Source organism: Polyodon spathula, chromosome 10, assembly GCF_017654505.1.
Source record: "Polyodon spathula isolate WHYD16114869_AA chromosome 10, ASM1765450v1, whole genome shotgun sequence".
Taxonomy (NCBI): Eukaryota; Metazoa; Chordata; class Actinopteri; order Acipenseriformes; family Polyodontidae; genus Polyodon; species Polyodon spathula.
In genome coordinates, this window is record NC_054543.1 from 29,107,525 (window position 1) to 29,128,096 (window position 20,572).

The following is a 20,572-nucleotide window of genomic DNA, read 5'->3' on the forward strand; positions in this document are numbered from 1 at the left end:
GTATTTAATTTGTTTTTGTTTGCAAAAAGGCATAAGTAAACATCATGTTATTACTGTACTTTATGAAAACATGTCTATGGCCACAGTTTACTGTGAAGAAACTGCAATGGCAAGGAATGAAAAACTTTATGTACTATATTTTTCAGGAATTCAGCGTTTAACTTAAACTGCAAGCTGGCATCCTTTTGTTTTGTAGTTAATTCACTGTTGTAAAGCAAGTGCTACACAACTTACTCTTTACTCCTGGGATATTTTTCTATTTTTAAGGTATTACATATTGTAAGGTCTATATATAGGCACTTGCACAAGGGCCACAGCCACGCCCCCTGCTGCTATGCTGTTTCTGCCTGTGTTCAGAGCAATATAGTGGCTTTTATTACTTTTTGAAAAAAATGAATATCTGAACGAATATTTAAATTGTGAGCGAATATTTGAACATGAAAAAAATAAAATAAAATATAAATACAATACAAATTAGAAACATCTGAATGGCCGCGTACCAGTCGGGGAAACTCCACCATAATGTCTGGATTTAAAAACAATAAAAATATCTGTAATTTAAGTTTTCATTTTTAAAATAGTCATAAAGGCATGGCTTACTAGTTTCTCATTGCCCATGGCTCAGGTCCTGATGTTACTGCTGATATCATCTACTAGACCTAAAACTCCAAGCAGGATCTTGTTGCCTGCAGTGTAATCAAATTTTCTTATTCTTTGTTCCCTTGGAATGTTATGATGCTCGCAATAATTACTTGCAGTTACTGCAATTACTAAAATGTTTATTTAAAAAAAAAGACTTTTCAGTTTTATTTGTCTACTATAGGTATACTGTATGTAACGTAGGTTTGACTAGCCAAGGTTTCCTAATAGAAGAGCGAGCCAATATCATCTAGAGATCTACCACTTGCTGTGTGTGTTGCATGAGGACTGAACCATGACTCTTAAGAAGATGATTTGAAAAGTGAACAGCTCCAGTCCATAGCACTTGGTTTATCACATTTGTACTAATATGCAGATCATAGGAATTCCACGTGGAGTAAAATACAATAGATGAAGTTAAAGTAAATGATTGTAGTACTACAGAATTCACTTGTTTTAATTTGGCTTTAAGCATGCTTCCTTTTCCACAATGATCCTTGTTATATAAACAGAATACACCATAAATGTTTAAATTCCAGTTTTGTTTTTTATTCAGCTCTCATCTGTGGAGTAACTACAACTGTACTCTTTGAATGTTCATCCTTTTATATACAGTATAAGCATAATGCTATATTCAGAATCATAGTTGGGCTCAATGCAGTCAACCCTGCTTAATATCACTCCTGTTAATGTCACCTTGTTTATTATGACCACATTGAAATATCATGTTCTGATGACATCAATGTGGTAATTATCATTTGGTTAATATTCCTCACATAAATAATTTTCACACCACTTATTATTGCTTGGTTGAAGGTTCACATGTAAGTTGCTGTACAATACTGAAATGTTCTGACAATAGTAAAACAGGCATATTTCTACCAATACTTGTGTAATGCTTATCCTGTTAGTGGTAAACCCTAAATCCACCTTTAACGCTGTTACTGTGTACATAAAGGGAGAGAAGTTTCATGCAATTTCATCAAAGTATCTTTTCCTTTAAATGACCATGTGAAAGACAGAATTGAAACACACTCATAATAAATATTTATTTGCAGACAGAAAAATAACTTTCATTATTACAACGGTATGCAAACCCTGTTTAGAGTGCCAGCAACTGTCTGCTACTGTAAAATAGCCAGTTATTGAAGTTAAGGACCGTTTACTTTCATTAGACCCAGAACAAAATACATGTCTATGTATATCTACAAGAGCAAGCACAAACAACACAACTTTTAAACACAGCTTTCTTATGATTTCAAATGTCCATTGTCAATTATAAAATCGTGTGATCTGAGTGTCAACTGGGCACCAAAAGTATCACAGTTTGTTCTAAATTCATCAGTAGCACAGCACATTGTGGAGAAATCAGTCATGTTTCTAAGGGTACTTTATGACTTGTGATGGTAGTTCTAGAATCTTGGGAATTTTTTTTTTTTTTCCCCCCACAGCACAAAATGGTAAATGGATTACCCTGTACAGTGTAATAAATATGCCTATTGCTGCCTCTATAGAAACACTGCTGATTGTCAGGTTCTCTTCCATTGTTATAACAAAAATGATTATGAAACTTGATTAATTTGAAACTTGGTTAGAACTGACCAGCATACAAGAGAAAAAGCAATTCCTGCCCTCAATAACAAAAAAAAAAAGGAGGGAAATTTATTGTCTCCATATACCTGGCAGAAGGATTGAGTGGAGGTGTTCATCCACTTGTTTTTCACACTTCCAAATGTAAATAGATAGCTTTTAATTCTGTTATTTGTCATTTTCCAAAGAAAAAAAGATTGCTATGTATACCTTCTCATTACACTTTGGTATTTTCTTTACTGTAAATAAAGTTTGTTTTGGGGTAAGACAGGCAGACTAAATAGTTTAGTTCTTATTTTATTCAGCAGAGATACAGGTAAAAACTCCTTATCCCTGGACCAAAGCCAGGTGATACATGGCCAGGTTAAATTAGATAATTGATTGTCCATTTAGCTTGGCTAAATGTATAAGGTAGGAGCTAAGACAGTTCCTTAGTTTAGTTCGGACTTCGGGGAGAGAAGAGAATAGTTGCCTGTTTGAGGCAGACAAGATTTTGTTAAAAGCTTAGGTTTTTGGTTTCTATTTTGTTTTATCAAAATTTATAATTTGCATATGTTGATTCCAAGTCATACATCTACTATTCTGTCTGCTTCCCCTTGCTCAGTGAAAAACAAGTAATGTTTTTCACAACTTCTTTGCTTTTAGGCAACGTATTGCATATGTGAACTGCAATATAGAAACTAGAATTGTGTATATGCAGCCATATCCTTACACACACATCATTGTTGCATTTGCACTCCTTGAAAATAAATGGAAATTTTTACTTTTTTCTGTTGCTTTTAATTTAGTCTGTACTTCCTCCAATGTTTCTATTGGATCAAGTTATCAGGTGCTATACAGTAAAGAAACAAAAGTGTAAGAGGTGCAAGTGGTCTGGATCTTCCCTTTAAATCTCTTGTTATGGCAAACGCAGAAATGGGAAGACATAAGGCATAGTTTTAAATCTTCCTTTAATTAGCAGCAACACTGTACCCCAAACTTTCACCTCCATATAAAAAAAAACAGCTGTTCAGAACGATCTTCAGTTAATACAAAACAGAAACCTGGGTACGAAAATGCTATAAATACAGCTTTCTCTGCTGAGAATCAAACCCTGATTTAAGGTTTGCTATCAATTCTCAAACTTCAATAACCTCTGGTTTTTTTTTTTTTTTATATGAAAATAAGTTAGAAAGCCTGTTTTTTTTTTTTTTGGTACAGCACATGAAAACATCTAAAGTGACATTGAAACACATACCTATGGCGTATACTGCAGACAATAAACGTTATCGATAAACCCTTGACTTTTTTAAACTCTCACATTTTAATGTTGCTTTCTCCTATATACTGTTATTACTCCTGTGTAATGCAGTGTTGGCAATTTCTTTAAAAACTCTGCTGTTTTCATATTTGTATCTACATGTCCACATTATATAACTGGCGACTGCTCCTTTATCAATGTCATGCCCCCCATGTGTCCTGTCTTCCTGTCTCCATTGTGTCTTGTGTGTGACATTTTGTTGTACATGCTTTTTTTTTTCTTTCTGTGCAGCTGTTTAAGCTGTTGTAAGTGGTGTCTTTTATTGAAACAGAAAGATGCATCAATATGAAGAAAGGTTGGTGCGGGCAGTTAGTTTAGGGACAACCCCCAGAAGGACACATGGATAAAACTACGAAATACAAAAAAGGGGTACACAAAAGCTGCTTGACCAGGATATTGCACTTACAAAGATCGATATTAAATTATTCTAGCTAACAAAATGATTCAATTTTCCAACATCCAATCACTATACAGGTCTCAGAGATTAAAAGATTACCAAACATATATTTTAATTTTAAACTATGATTTCTGCTACAACACTAACTCTATTTGCAGCCCTTGCTTTCTGAGCCTTGCATTGTCTTTTTACGTCTTTATGATTATTGCATCCATTCCAAGTGGTTCTCATAGCAATTGCTAAAATACTGTTTGCAAGTATGTCTTAAAGTGCTTTCATCTGAGTTCAGCTCTTTAGTTCGAGATGCCTGTCATATACTGTATGTAACAGTGGTTGGATCAGACAAAGTGTCTTTATAGAAATAACAGACAGCTCCATCTAGTGATCTGCCACTTTGGATCAAGTTATCTTTTGTTTTGCTTCACTAGATGGTGCTGGTGCTTACAAATATAAAGACAGTTCTACAAGATGTCTATGGCTGCAACTGGAACTGAAAAGCAGCATAATCAAAGCTAACCAAAGCAGACTGATCAAAAACTGAAAAAACACAATATTTGAGTAATCGCAATAAGAAACAGTCATAATTATTGCAAACATCATAGGGGATAGTACGTTTAAAAAATAAATACATTGTGAACTGTTTGTAAATCACATTTTTGATAAAATAATAAACATTAAGTAGTGAAAATGCTATTAAAGTCAAGGGGGTTTTGCTAACTCAAATCTCTAGCGGCACAATGCACTGTAGTTATGTATCCTAATAAAACATTTGGGTCCAATTCTCAAACAATCTTCATTTCAGAAGGAAGGTTCCCACCCAAGGAGTTTGAGAAGAACAGCCCCTCAATCCCTCCTCCTTCTTCAAATGCAATAATAAAACAACATGCTTTTGGGGTTATTTAAATATTTGAAATCTAGAATTAGAAATGTACATACCAGTAATCTAGGAAAAACCTCTACCATAGAGTTCATTATTATTTACATGGCATTTTCAACATACAGTATCGGGAAACCACATGATTTTAAAGATCATCTCTTTGTGAATAAATAAAAGGCTTTGGCGCTGTCACATCTAACTACGCACAGTGCTTAATAAATAAATAAAAATAACTTATAAATATGAATTAGAACAATAACAGTAGCAATGGTAACACTTTGTTTAAGTGATCATAAAACTATTATATAATTGTTTCAGGCAAACAATATACAGTCTAGTTAGAAATACATAAAATATTTTATTATATCAGATTCAGTTTACCTGCAGTGAAGACGCACTATTTTGGTACCTTGTAAAGCTCATTAACATGAGGGACTGCAGCACTGGCTACTGGCATTAGCTGAAATGTTAGTGAAGCTAATCCTGATTAAGCATTAACTACAGGGGTCATTGAGTGTTTGAGTAGATACGTCTTCTGAGTGGATACAAATGAAACAGTTGTCTCCAAATGCACTCTTTGCTGGTCTTTTGGTCCTGAATTTTAATGGAAAAAAATGTCAGTTATCATTCTGACTTCGACCAAATCAGTCACTGGCAACGGGCCCTGGCGCCATGCTGTCACTCGTACCCTTTGTGACGGATTTGAAACTTCTACGTAGTGCTATTTAGGGATAGCAGGATTTGAAATCCCAATGAAGGTGATGGGCAGTCAGATTCCATTTGTCATATCATATTTTATGACAGTTTTACCTCTGCAATTAAACTAAAACTGCAATAAAAACTGCACTCCCAATTTAATGCACATTGAAAATGCAGTGGGACGATTTTAACAGTTAGGTAACGTGGTAATTGGGTCCAAATAACAAAGTATTACCGCGTGTTTCATATATGGCAATATATATATATATATATATATATATATATATATATTACTCTGTTGGCAACACATATAAGACATAAATTATAGTACAAACTCTGCTGTTTGAGAGTTTTTCCAGCGAGGATCCTCTACAATCTGTCACGCAGAAATCTCTTTGCTCAAAAGAGACTCCTACTGGATGGTTTTACAGGCCCTCTGCGTACACCCAATTGCCTTCATTGGACCTGAGCCCAATGTCCTAATGAGTTGTCAGAGCTAATATAGAGGGACCAGGGTTTCGATTAAAAAATATATCTTCAGTCACTTTACCTGCTCTCCCTCTAATTCCCTCTTTCTGTCTCCCTTTGTAAAATACAAAATGTATGTATATTCGCTTCATGGTCATAAACATTATCTTACCTCCCTGCCCATACAGACTCTCTCACACACACTCTCTCACACACACGCACACACACACACACACACAGACTCTTTTATCTTGTTCGTTGCTCTTCCTTGGCTTCAGTGCATCTCCACTGTGGCTTCCCACACCTTGTCTATACAGGCATGTGGAGCTCATTGTATTCATCCTGACCATCTTCATCGAAATTCGGAAAGCCATCGTCAGAATCCAGCTGGAAAACAAAACAACAAACAGTCTGAACTGAATACATATTCTTACTTCCTTCCTTTAGTGTGCCAGGGTTTTACACCAAATGGGTGATTGGCATGTTTTTTTGTTTTTTGTGGGTTTTTTATTTAAATGAAAACAAATGTACCCAATAAAGGTTGTCAAACCAGAAATAAACAATGCTGACATTTGAGTCTGTGTTTTTTTAAGCTGTCAAGTTGTTTCACTAGTTGTAGGATTAATGTTTTTTTGCACTGAAATCATCATAAACATGTTCTCTATGGCCATACTTGAGACTGGTTTACGAGTCTGCCATACTGAGTGGAGGTAACCGGCAAGCTAATATGATCATGTTTGAAATGTTTCAGAATATGTTTCGGTTACAAGAAAACAAGTTACCAATGCATGAATTTTCACAGGTGACGACGGCCATAAACCGCTAAGGTGCTCCATGTGGAGTGCAGGATGTGCCCCATAGTCTGGGGATCGCAGGTTCGAGTCCAGGCTATGTCACAGCCATGACTGGGAGTTCATAGGGGGTGCTGCACAATTGGCCAAGCACTGCCCAGGTAGGGAGGGCCTAGGTCATCAGGGGAATCCACAGCTCACCGTGCATCAGTGACCCCTGTGGCCAATTGGTTAAATGTTGTATCAAGATGTAACACAGCTGTTATGTGGTTCCAAGATTTTTTTTTTCACCCAGCAACGCGCATTTGATCTCGTCTGCTTAAAGCGCAATCTATCCTTATTGTTCAAGGCACAGTAGCATCTGCAAGACAGGCATATCAGGATTTTTCAGCTGGGAAGCGACAGCCACTGGGCAGCCCGTCCAGCTGAAAAGGCCTGGGGAGAACACTGAACCATGATTGACAACCTGCTTAATATCCCATTGCCGGTATAAAGACCCACCTTGCCCTCTATAAGAAGTCTATTTAAATGAAAAGAAACGTACAGCTTTCAGCTCCCTGTCCTCGAAGATTCGAGTGAGGATGAAGCGCCGGAGAGGGACGGTCATGATGAGGACGAAGGGAAAGGCCAGGGAAGCCACAGTGGATTTCACTACCCATAGAACCACGATACAGCCCAGCTGGATACAGGTAAACATGTTCATTCGCCAAGTCTTCACCTGGGGGCAGTCAAACAACAAAATAACTCACCCTACCTTCAATGGAAGCGTGGGGTAGATTCAATCAGAAAATACAGCACCGTTTATGACCTGATACTTCCTTATGGTGCTTTTTAATCAAACTTTCAGTATATGTTTAAGTAGGAGAACATAGTGAAGGCATCAAAAGCTACCTATAGTAGCTTCAGGAGTGGTTCTTCAGTTCTCATAGTCTACCATAGTCTGTAACACAAGCTAGATCAGTCAAAGTTTCTTTATAGAAGTAAAAGCTAGAGTAAGGATTTTTTTTATTGCTGACAATACACAGCTGTTCACCAAATGGTGCTGTGGCTTAAAAATATAAAGACTGTTTCATATGTCTAGGGCAGGAAAATAGAACAGATCAACTTCTGAACTCACAATATTTCAGTAATTGAAACAATGTCAAAGTGATACTTACTCTCTGACACTCAATTTAGAATACGTATACCAGAGGTTTGATTGAATATTGCCATAAAATGGCAAATACCAGTATCTCAATCCCACAGTAAGGGAGTTACAACTCATTGTGTCCTTTGTTTAATGAACCCACATTTTGTGGATTTTTACCTAGGCACAGTGCAGCAAAAAAGCTTTTACAGTTTTTTAAAGCAAAAACAAAGATTTGCTATAAAACCTCTGAATATGATGTGCATATTTACAAAAGTTAAATAGATTCTGAACAGAAAAACTTGATTTGAGGTGCTTCGGATACTAAAAACAGATCCTTAAATGGAATTTCAGGAATTTCTCTGGATTTACCAAGTTCTGAGGTCATTTTCAGTAAGTGTAATATGCAGTGATATGTGATGTACTGCTGTTATGGATTCTAACTCCTGTCAATGAGGTGAGGATGCTGAGTGGTTAAGAAGCTAACTGTGGTGTGGGTGGTCACCAATTTATGCCTTGCCTGTTATACTGGTCAGATTACATTTATCATTAAAACATAGTTACTTGAAATGTGTGTGTAATTTTACTTTTAGAATCTTATTAATTGTTGGTCAGCTGCAGGCACATTAAGCCTTCTGACTGCCTATTTAGTACAGTGCCTAGGTAATGTCCCTCTAACTGCTCATCTTGTATGGAGTACCTTGGTGACATAGACGTGGTCTGGATGGTGCTTTGACGGAGTGACCAGGAGAAGCAGTCGCTCGTACAGTTGGATCCCAGTGAGGGAGGTGATCCCCATATAAAGGAAAATCCCAAACAGGACCGCCAGGGGAATCAGACGCAGAATATCAGCCATGACAATTGAGAGACCTGCAGATACAACATGGGAGTTGTAACCCATTTAATTACCACCAGTTACAATATGCCGGGCAAGCACCTTCATTGCAAGACTTCCTTTTTTTAGTACTGTGGAAAATATTTAGTATTTAGCATGGGGGGAGGGCTAGTCAAGATCGTGCAAAATGATAATAACCCTGTTTCAAGTTGGTTTTGTTTTGTTTTTTTAGTTGCCAGATTTATTTTCCCTGTGTCGTCCCCCCCCCCCCCCCCAAATAACCAAGCCGATTGCCTCTTTATACCCAAGAGCTCTACAGCAGATATGGAAACACTCAGTGGAGGATGAAGCCCAGCTTTGCAGGTGTCTTTGAGCTTACCGGGAACCTGGCCAGTAAGATCAACTGAAGAGTGGTGAGGAGAAACTGTTCCAATCGTTTTTTGTCTCCCTAACCTGCAGGAGCACCAGAGCCAATGTGAAGCTCCATTTGGATACACCCCCATGACTATATAGCTCACTCTGAACAACCTGCAGCAGTGCCTTATCAGGTTTATTATCAAAGGGGAAATGGAAATTGCTCAAGCAAAATGTAAGGTTAAAACAATGAATGGAGTTGTATCTCAGTTAACACCACCTACTACTGTAGTGGTATCATAGATAAAATATTCAATGTTAAACAAGCCACGTCTTATGTACTTAATATTATGTACTAATATCTCACTGCTTTGCAGTGTTAAAAGAAAAGGTTTAACTGAAACATTAATTATTGAATTAGATTAAGTTTAACTATATTGTTGTTGACTTAGTTGGTAATACATATGCTCTTTCCCTTATTTTGTTACAGTCTAATTATTACAAAAAGAAAAATATCATACAAGTGGAAGATATTAAAGGCTTTAAAAAAAGGTTCTTACCCACAAGCACAGCGACCATCATGGCGGTGACTCTCTGCTCCTTGACCTCCCTGATCTTGGGCTTCTCTCCAGGAGCTGTGGCCTTGCTCATCACGGTCAGGGCGTTAACATGGGTGACCGAGCGAACAGTAGCTGCAGTCAGCCAGGGCAGGCCGAAGAGGGGGCACAACCCCCCCAGGGTCACGATCAGGAGCAAGTCCAGGTGGAACCCAGACCCTTTGGCCAGTCGCCGCTCCTTCTTACTCACTATCAGGCTAAGGAGGAGCAGAAAATAGCTGCAGTAATACGAGGCATATTTTCTAAGCATTTCCTCTAGGCGTTAATTAACTCCTATTTTTTTTTTTAAAGAGACAAAAACCTGTTGGCTTTATGAAACAAGCATAAAACATCAAGTAATGTAATTGGAGGCATCTGAAGCACTTCCAAGATGTTTTCTTTCTCAGTTTTGTACATTACTGTTGAATTTTCATAAATTAGAGTTAAACTGGAGTAAATGTTTTGAAACTATGACCTGTAGTGTTTTATCTTTAGTTCTGAAGAGCATGTACAGCTCTCTATTTCACATTTTAGGACCCTGTTTGAGCTCATACGCAATTTTCCTTACAAGTGCTGAGTTCTCAGTTTCAGAAACGTTTTGCAGTTGCATGCAAAATTTGTACTGACATCACTGTTTACCACAGTAAAAGCACGGTGGAGTGTAATAAAGCATGGTATAGCATAGGTAAGCATTGTAAAGCACAGAAGTGGGTAGTAAAGCATATTGAAAAACATGGTAAACTATGGTAGGTGCATAGTATAACCATGGGAAAAGCATAGGAAAACTGAAAATTTACCATGGTAAACTTTTATTAAGGTTCAACTACCAACCCCAGACAAGGCCAACACATGAAGTGGAGGTTAGAGAGGAGGATGTAAACTCAAAGCATTGTCCTAATTGCAAGGAGAGGTAGGTTATACAGTAATATACTTGGCTTGAATACTGTTGTTGGCTGCTATTGAATGAAAGTAAAATGTTCCTGTCAATGAAATGATCATATTTGCAGGTGCATTGGGAATAGAAGTGCATGTCAGTTGAGATGTATGGATTCATTTCATTAGCTTTTTAAATTAAAAAAATAAATACATAAACAGATGAGAATGAAAATATGCTCTGGCATCTCATTGCATTTCCACTGGACTATATATAACAGAAGATGTGAACTCACGTGGTAATCTGGCTTTCCATGAAGATGAGAATGAACACCAGTAGGGCTGGAATTGCAGATGCAAACATCATCCAGATAGGGAAAGGCTGCTTATCTCCTAAAGGATGGATAAACCAGCCTCGCTTCAGGGGAGACGTAACAGAGAATCCAGAGGGAACATTCAGCTTCTGTAATGACAGAAAACACAAAAACAATGAGTTAAGTAGCCAGCAGATTCTGCACACATGGACACAGCCACCGTATATAACTTATTAGCTCTTCTCGCTGAAGTTACTTTGCATGATCAAATGCATATATATGTTATTTTTAAAGGGATTCATTTTAAAATGGGAATGTATCTTTATTACCGTTGCTTCGCAAGTGCATTTAGTAATATGAAAAAATGCTAACTGCAATGTTACTAGATGGACGTGGTCATTTTCCTGTATTTTGAAGTGCATTCAAAACATTTTGTTAATTTAGTTGGGCACATTGTCAACTGCCATCGTGACAGTTCCCCAAAGCTTTGCACAAGCACTACAAACCAGAATCACATCCTGCCGTTCAGTCCAGGCCCTTTATATCAAGCATAGATTACCACTGTGCTAAATGGTGGTTTTGTGAAATGTATCAATACAACCTGGGGACTATTTTCAGTGGACTCTATCACAATTTTAAGAGTAGAAACAGGGTCTTTGAGTGAATGGACGCACATAGTTACCTGTGTGTAGGTATCTGTAAAGGCATAGTCAATAAATACTGTCAGGAGTATTGAAATAGGAATTCCAAAGTCTCCAATTATTCTCCTGGCCTGAAAAACATCAATAAACAGTTATGGCAATAATCATTACACACTTACAAGTGCAGTGTCCTACAATAAAACATATAAATCAGTTGGTAAAGGCATTTTATACAGTTGTACACTCCTAGAGATGCAAAAATTATTGATAGTCATGGTTTTTATTTTACAATAAATAAACATTAGTTATTCAATAAATCATCTTGGTGCAGTACTTGTAGCCTTGCCTATATATTACATTCCATGCACATGCATGTTTTCATTGTATTGAAGGCTTTTATGAAGTCTACACTTTTTTGGTGCTTCTTGATTTTGAATAATACAGTGTTCTCAATCAATTGATTTATTGTGAATTACTATGTCTGGTATTGGATAAGGAGGTCGCTGACTGCACTAATATTTATTCCAGTTTTATTTACGTTAACTAGCGTTATAGGACACATACTATAGAACAAGACTGACATACAGTTTATTTGAAATCTCTTTGTTGGCTTCTGGTGAGAAAAATGGTTGATTTAAAATATATATTGTAGAGCTGCTCATTCCATGACCCTAGTCATGCCCTTGGTCTCAGGATCCTGGCTTATTGGTGAACAAAAGTACAGAATTAGACTTTCTACCAAGGCAGCCTATGCTTTTTCAAACTAAGTGCTTAAACTCTGAATGTTCTTTCCAAATTTGGGACTCAGAATTTGGTAAATTCTTCTAAATTAAGACTTTTTGTTTTTAATAATTTTGTTTTATAGTTTAGGTGTTTATTTATTATAGTTTGGCCTGTTTTACTGTGTTTTACAGCAGTAGTTTTTGTGTTCCACAGGTACAGCGCTTTGAGGTGTCTCAATACAAAAAGAGCTTTAAAAGTTGATAATAGTCGTGGTGTTTGTGAGCACATTTTCCCCCACCTTGCCTCCCAGGAACCTGCTGTTCCTGAATTTCCTCAAGAAGAAGGCAATGAAGAAGGTTCCCAGCATGAGCACCATGGAGAGCAGGGCTGTGTTGGGCTGCATGCCCACTGATGACTCCGTGGTCTTGGCCACCTCAGACAAATTGATGTATCCCAGGCCTGGCTCCGTGTTGGGCGGGTAATACTTCAGCAAAGGGTGATCATAAAACACCTGAAACAAGGACAGACCTTAAAAGGGCTGGGTGCACGAGCTAGCTATTCGTTGGGTGAATACAATAATGAGGCCCATTCTTGATTTATTTAACAATTGTTCTTTTTAAAGTGTGCTTTTTTGTACATTAATTACAGTTTTTAGTAGAGGTGAGTGACAGTGCTCAAGCATTCATGCACTCAAGCAGTACTTTATTGTTTTTATAGTATTTATTATTCATAAATGTTAATTTAATGTATTTTAGAGCAGTTGCCAAATACTGAGAGTTTCTTTAAAGAAGGGTTTGGAAAACATTTGAGTAAGCGGTTGGAGAAATATGTGGAAGTTTACTTCACGTTGACCATAAGTCTACCTTGTACCTTAAAACACAGTGTTGATTCAATTCTGACACAAACTCTCTCTTCTGTACTTCTGTATTTGTCCATGTATCTCGTTCCTGTTTCACCCAACCAATATGTACGCAGAATCTGAATTTTGCACTAAATGTTACTTTACCTTAAAGAGCTTGTAGAATGTTTCGTAGATGAAGATGAGGGAGATGAGGAAGGCAAAGATCTCCTGCGTGAAGGGTGAGATGTAGCGCACGAGGTAACTCCCCTCCGCTGCCACCATAATGAACACAATGATCATCAACCAGAAACCGATCCAAACCCGGCCTGTCAGGTACTCAAACTCATGGGCCTGGCAGAACTGAGTGGGAGACAGTGCGAGTTAGGGTTACGCCACTAATACTGTTTCACAAACGACTTCTAGCTTGCACTCCAGTTTAATTCAACAAAAGAAATTGAAAGAAAATAAACAGTTCTGCTTTTAACTCTTTAGGCCGACGTTCCTGCAGGTGGCAGTTCTTACCTCTATTGAAGGCTCTGAGAATGCTCCATTTATATTTGAGCATTCCATGTCAGGACCAGATTCTGGTAAGAATGGTTTATGTCAGTACAGTTCTTTTAAACTTTTCTTAGTATATTATTACTTTCAGTAATGGAGCGAATGAACAGCAGTGGATGAATTATTTTGGTAGCTGTCACAAAAACAGCTTTTGAAGTGACAAAATGGAGCAGCAATATACTTTGATAATGTAAGCCTCATGTCTTGTCAAGCATACAATACATTTAAAATTTTTCACACTGCAAGTATACTCATACCAAGCTGATTTGTAATGGAAATGGACTCCCATCCCTTTCACAAGCACTAGCATGTAAAATTCTTCCATGCCTACCTTATAGAAAGCCTCCTCAAAGACCAGGAGGGGTCCCGAGAAGCCGATAATGAGCATAGGCTGGCCCGCGAGAAGTGAGAACAGCACCCCCAGAGCTGAGGTGGCGATGATCAACTCTGAGACACCCATCATCCCTTCGGTCTTTTCCCCTGGAACACAGTAGGACAACAGCCCATAGACTTTGATCTCAAAGTCCGGTGGAAGTCTTGAAACTTCAAAATAAACACATTTATATTGTTATACTACTTGGTCACTTTACAGGACCTGTCTAATTGACTGCATTTGGCATCACCCTGGTGTGAGTCATGTTCTCCTGGTATATCCTTGGTACCTTGATCTAAAACATTGAACAAATGCCATTATTTACTTAAGCATTGTTGCATATCAAGTCCACCCAATAATGCTGCTCTTCTACACTAATGATGATGGCAACTTTCAAGACGATACACCACTCCTGGAATAGTTCGACAGACTTCAGGTCATCTTCCATCGCCACCATAATCCCCAGATCTCAATCCAATTGAGCATGTTTGGGATGAACTTGGATGATGCATTTGTCATCACAATCCTACTTCAATGCACCAAATAAGTGAAATATTACTGACTGAATTTATTAACATCCCCTGAGACACATGCCAGCACCTGGAGCCTGTGCTACATGAAATTACAAGAAATCCACTAACTGGAAACCATACAACAGTCATAAACTGATACAGCAGAAAGTATATGGTGCTTGTTAAGGTGGAGAAACAGCCCTATCTTGTGTAAAATATGTATACTAGGGAGTCTCTGATCACTCAAATAACTATCCACTGGATGACAGTCTCACTAAGAACAGGCAAGATGTCCAATATTGTTTTCCACTGCAGTATATACTGTTGTCTGTTTAACTTCATTCCACTGTCTATTGTATTTATAGTCTGTTCAATAACATTTTATTCCTACAAAATATTTGGTCTGTTTGTCACCTGAAATGACAATGGAGTCAATAAAAGAAAGCAGTGAAAATGGCAGACACACTAATTAAACAACAGAGCAATGTTTAGATACAAGTCCCAGGCATATCACCACTAAACTAAACTACTCCTTCCTCTAAGTAGTTTCTTGATAGCTTTCTTGCATTATAATTGTTTTATTCCTCACAGAAAACATGCCTTGGCCAATGTGCGGTTTTGACGTTTATAATTACATGAAAAAGGTTTTAAATCTTGAAGGACTGCATTTTTAAGCAAGTGGAACTGTGCTAAACAGAATGGGGTTGTTAATTGTCAGGTGTCTTGCCAAATAGCCTCCAGGCAGGTGGAAGGAGTACATTTAATTGCTGATGTCCATTGTTAGGACTAAACAGGGCATGACTACATGACTACCACCATTTAGGTATATTATTTAAATGACAAGGTGCCAGGAAGTCGAGCCTCTGTTGAACCTCTGTGAAGCTGAAATACAGTCTATAACCCAGGTGTTTCTGTTAATTTATTATTTTGTAAATAAATAAAATGTAAATAAATAAAATGTAAATAAACTGAGCATTTGGGGCTCCATTAGAAGCTTTCAGTTCATACACCAGCTACAAAAAAAGTACTGTTTACATGTAGGGGTCTTTCCAATTGATCTAAAAAGAGGCAGATCTAAATCACGGTTAGGAATATCAAATATCCAACAGTGCATGGCATCTCTTTAGTGCATTCCTGTCTCCAAAAAATATTGAAAACTACAGTGAGTCCTTCTTTTTAGGGTCCTCGTTCAAAAAATAGGGACACTTATGCGCTGATCCAGTCAGTTTGTCCATCCGTTCGTCCGTCCGTCTGCCCTGCTCTACATGCTGAACACAATAACTGCCTTGATTTTGCACCAATCAACACCAACCAACCTACTCCTAGCCTCCTATAAACATGTAGAATTGCATTTGGCTAGAATCAGATAATAACATTAGGACCCTCTACATGTGTGCAAGCTGGTTAAAATTATTTTGATCCCCCCTTGTTTAATTCAGTTGAATAGACCCCATTGTGTGCTTATACGTTAGCTAATTTGTATACAGTGGATGGAGTTGGGTATAGATTGTACATGCTATTTTAGAATAATGGATGTTTAAGGCAGGATAATAATCAAATGAACAGTCACAGTTTGCCAGCTTTATCTGGTTCTCAGCTCTAGTTCCCTACACACAAATACATTTGACAAAGTATAGATGGGATGGCAAACTGCAAAATTACAGTGCTAACTGACCAACTTTATTGTTTTTGTAGTGACATGATGTCCAGCTCACAGAAAGCAGACATTTAATAATCTGGAATTTGAATTTGATGGGAAACACATACTGTACACAAATACTAACTACATGTGCCAAAGTGCCCCGCCCCTGTGTGTATTTTGTGTTGTATGTTGTGTGTTAATGTTGGTGTATAGTCATTGGTACACGGGATATAAACGGGTCTGTGTAACACGAGTGTTTAATATGTATATTTGTATTTAGGCAAGAGGATTGCACAGCGCTTCACGTGCAAGTAAAATGTAATAATAAGCGAGCATGGGGAATTGCACTTTATTAATTCATGTGCAGTTGTACTGTGACTCCAATTGAATGATTGATTAGCAATCGAGTCTCGGTACAGCTGCATAAAAGCAGCATGTTGTCACTCACTCGGGGTTGTGTGTTCAGTAAGTGGAGAACGGGATTGAAGACGGAGGTACCGATAACAAGAATAGTTAAAGTATCAGCTCACCGTGTTTGTCTGTGCAGTTCGTTTTTTGTTTGTCTCTTTGTTTTGGCTGCCAGTGCCGTGTCCTGTTTTTTTGTACTGTTTTACTTAATAATAATCTACTGCGCAGCAGCGCATCCATTTATCATTCCATCTCGCAGTACTGTGTGTTTCTTCTGGTCTGACGTCCCCACTATCGCCGTCTTTGTCACACTACAGTATAAATGTTTATAAAATTCTAAAATGACTAAACAAACCGCATCGGTACTGGATCCTATTCATAGCAATCGCTCATTTTTTGCTGATGAAATTTAAATGCTTTTGTCTTGATTTGAGAGTTGGACCATGATTTCTTTTTTTAATATCTTGCTGAAAGTGACCAATGAAATCACAGCATTTCCATTTGTGTTTCTCTCATGAAGGCATTAGCTGAATCACTCTTGACAGTTTTACCTCATATTGAGCCTGAATGTAGCAGTACTGAAAACCACACTGTAATTACGGAACAATGGCACACTGCTCAAATTCCCTTCCCCTGTCCAAAGGAAAAGGTTGCTTTGTAACCCAAATGATAGCGAACAACAAACACCTAATTGGAGCAGACAGGACAGAAACAACCAAACCACACAGGCCATAACAAAGTACAGAAAACCTATTTATAACACACTGGAATTAAAATGGTCACCTATGGTATTTTGGGATATCTTAATATTACCAGTCTATTACCTTAAAGAAACCAAGAACAATGAGTTGACCACAGCACTACCAGTAATAGTTACATATTTTGCACTGACTTTACTGCAATGTTAGTGTTTGTTATATCAAAGAATTAAAATGTTACCACTGTGGTACTTTACCAATGGCATATATATTGTAACGTAGCTTCCCTCGAGTTACCATTGCTCCTTAGTACAGAACTATTGCATTGTTTTTTTTTTTTTTTTTTTTTATGCTACTCTGATACCATTGAAAATGTATAATAAATCAACCCCAATCATGTTATTGAATTGTCAAAATTCCAGTATGTTCTATCCTGTGTACAAAAGTCAACCAATAACTACACTTTTCTAATGTGTTTTTAATAGCAGTTCCTGAGTACTACCTTTGTTTTGGGGATTTATTAAAGGAATAAGGCATGACAGGGCATGTGTTGTGCTGGGATAACATCACACCTTGGGTGGCTGGACACGAGGCTGCAGGCTTGTCGTTTCACAGATGCTTCCTGTCAGAGTCTGTGTTTGAAGGCTTTTTGTCAAATGAGGTTTCCACAGATGTCATGTTGTTTAAGGTAAAATTCACTTCAGGAATTGTGTAATTTATTCTGTGTTATTGACAGTTGTGGTGGATTGATATGTCTGTCTAGGTTTTCAGTGAGGAGGTTGCCGGTACTAGATATGAGATGTCATCCCAGCATAACTGGATATGGGTCTAATGCAAGGCTAAACAACCAGAGCTCAGGAATTTTTCCTGCCATGGTACAATATATACTGAGCATCAAAAGAAACTTATAAGTTATATTTGAGCATCAGAAGAAACGTATCACTTTTATTTGGATAAAATTTACTAGATGTGATCGAAAAATGACAAACTCTGTTTTAGAGCAGGTGTAGTGACTTTTTATTGTGCTGATTAACATCTGACATCACGAAGATGGTGCAAAATGATCTGTCGATCTTGGGCAGGTGTTGGGCACTCTTGGTCTCTCAGTTCATGGCCTGTCATTGACAGAGTGTGTCTGGTTATACCATCTCGCCAGGTCTGAAATTGCTGGCTGTAAGCAGCCAAGAAGGCGAGCCACAGTACGCTGCCCTAATCCAGCCTCCAACATGCCAATTGCACGAAGGCGCTGTTCTCTTGACAGATGTGGCATATTGTTTTTTGTTTTTTTTTGTGATTTCCTTTATTGCTTTTATTCAAGCTTGCAATTCAACAGTTGAAATCACTCCATATCCAGTGTCCAATCAACTGTCTCACTAATAGGTGATTAAGTGCATAGGCTTCAGTCACAGTCACTCAAGCATGTCATGGTCAAGGATGAATGATTGAGTGATTAAAAAGAAACCAAAAACATTTGATCAATGTCCATCATTTATATACCTTATTTTTTTCGAAAATAAATGTTACCGATAAGTTTCTTTTGATGCTCGGTATAAGTTATTAATTTGTGTGTAGGATTCTCATTATAAAATTCATCCTTTCTCTTAGTTTGAGCATTCAGAACACCTCTTGTACAATAAAAGACAACCTACACACCTATTGTATAATTAGATGTTTGTTGCTTTTTGATTTGTTGAAATGGTGTAATAATGTGTGCAAGATATAGCCACATTAGCATATAAAATACAGAACAATTAAAAAATGTTGGTAAAATATATTTGAAAGAGCTACCAGGCTGTGTACAATTGTTCAGTGGTTATATTTCATGGAATGTGGGAGTGAATCAGGTGTTTGGTAAATAGAGTTGCTCACCCAGCAGCCCTCCGAAAGTGATGGCAGGCGAGAGAGCAGCGAAGTAGATGAAGACGATGGCAGCCAGACACTGTGTGTGAAGCACGTCTCGCAGGTCACTTAGGTACTGTGGGTAGCGCCGTTTGATATCCTTCACCAGCCCCCCGAACGGGATCCCCGTGCGCTTCAGGGGGTCGTCCTCTACCTCCCCCCGTCGCTCCTCCTCGTTTTCTTCTACAACACAGATTATTATTTTTTTAATAAACACTGATTAATTTCCAGGAACTGTTATATAAACTAAATACCAAATATTGACTATAATTTGTTAAACTCAGACTCTACGATTGCCACTGCATGAGATCAAAGAAGGCAACCTCACCTTTCGCCTCGGGGACAGTTCCCACATTCCCGGACTTCTTGTTATCCCTCTCTTTCCTCTTGCGCAGCATCTGTTTCTGGAAGGAGGCGACTGACTTGAGCAGGTCCTTGCCCTCCACCTCTGAAGGAGGGATGACAATGCTGCAGTCCAGGAACTCGTTGATGGCGTTCAGGAGGTCCTGCCGATCGTCGGCGGAGTACGCTGCCTCGTGGAAGTGCTGGGAGAAACACACAAAGGCAGCCAGCTCTAGTTCACTGATCATCACAGAAAAGTACCTCAACCTTTGCGGTTCTATGTCGGACCAGGTCCGACACTCCAATTTTCCCTTTCCAATAAAGCACAGGTCTCTAGTCACTTTTCTCCAAAAAAAGCAGATAAAACCTTTTAATGGCCGAGTAAGACCGAAAAAAAGGGGAGTGTCATCATAGAGATAACACGGACACATAACAAAGGCGATAGCTGCTTCCGCATCCAGCACTCAAAGAATATTAGACATTTGCAGAGCTTTTTGAGATGTTATAGTAATAAAATAATGACTTGGATCACATTAAGGAGTTTGGTGATAAAACGAGTGATCAGGAGAGGATTTATCAGTATGCACGTCTATAAAGAGGTATGTGAAAAAAACACCAAACAAGGGGTGGGGCTTGGCTGCCGATGCAGTACTGATGTCGTTTTGCCATGCAGTGCTTTTAAACCTGTTTTACGCTGAAAAAAGTAATAATTAAACAGCGTGTGTAAAACAGCATATGTGAAAATAAATTGGACCTGACGCGACAAGTGCTGAATAAATGGACTGCAAAGGGTTAATACTGCTGGAACTTTCACTAATAGATAATCAATACTTTATTTCTTAATACACAGTAGTTTGAGCATTACAAAGTATTAGGCTTGCTATTAGTTTGGTGTTGAAGATTATGTTGTGAAACAGGCGTTACATTTTATATACCTATACTAAAAGCATTCAAGTGAATTTCTAACACCATATATCAAAAACTGAATACAAACAGGTCAATCCAGTCACCTCTAGAGGTGTGACCACAGATTAAATGAGTTTGGTGGTCTCAACCTATCCTCCACAAAACCACCA

At 38.1% G+C, this 20,572-nt stretch overlaps 1 protein-coding gene across 3 annotated transcripts in view; it reads right to left on the bottom strand.

Moving 5' to 3' along the window:
• Positions 1 to 5,777: 5,777 nt before the first annotated feature.
• Positions 5,778 to 20,572, bottom strand: part of LOC121322296 (anion exchange protein 3-like) — an 83,687-nt gene continuing 68,892 nt past the window's right edge. For all 3 annotated transcript variants that reach the window (XM_041262078.1, XM_041262076.1, XM_041262077.1), the window contains 11 exons: positions 19,483 to 19,699; positions 19,125 to 19,337; positions 13,954 to 14,102; positions 13,230 to 13,424; positions 12,522 to 12,734; positions 11,542 to 11,631; positions 10,842 to 11,008; positions 9,637 to 9,890; positions 8,588 to 8,757; positions 7,306 to 7,479; positions 5,778 to 6,357 (listed from right to left, as the gene is read on the bottom strand). In XM_041262078.1, the coding sequence (XP_041118012.1) occupies positions 6,280 to 6,357; positions 7,306 to 7,479; positions 8,588 to 8,757; positions 9,637 to 9,890; positions 10,842 to 11,008; positions 11,542 to 11,631; positions 12,522 to 12,734; positions 13,230 to 13,424; positions 13,954 to 14,102; positions 19,125 to 19,337; positions 19,483 to 19,699 (1,920 nt within the window). In that variant the 3' untranslated portion in view covers positions 5,778 to 6,279. The remainder of the gene's footprint in view (positions 6,358 to 7,305; positions 7,480 to 8,587; positions 8,758 to 9,636; positions 9,891 to 10,841; positions 11,009 to 11,541; positions 11,632 to 12,521; positions 12,735 to 13,229; positions 13,425 to 13,953; positions 14,103 to 19,124; positions 19,338 to 19,482; positions 19,700 to 20,572) is intronic.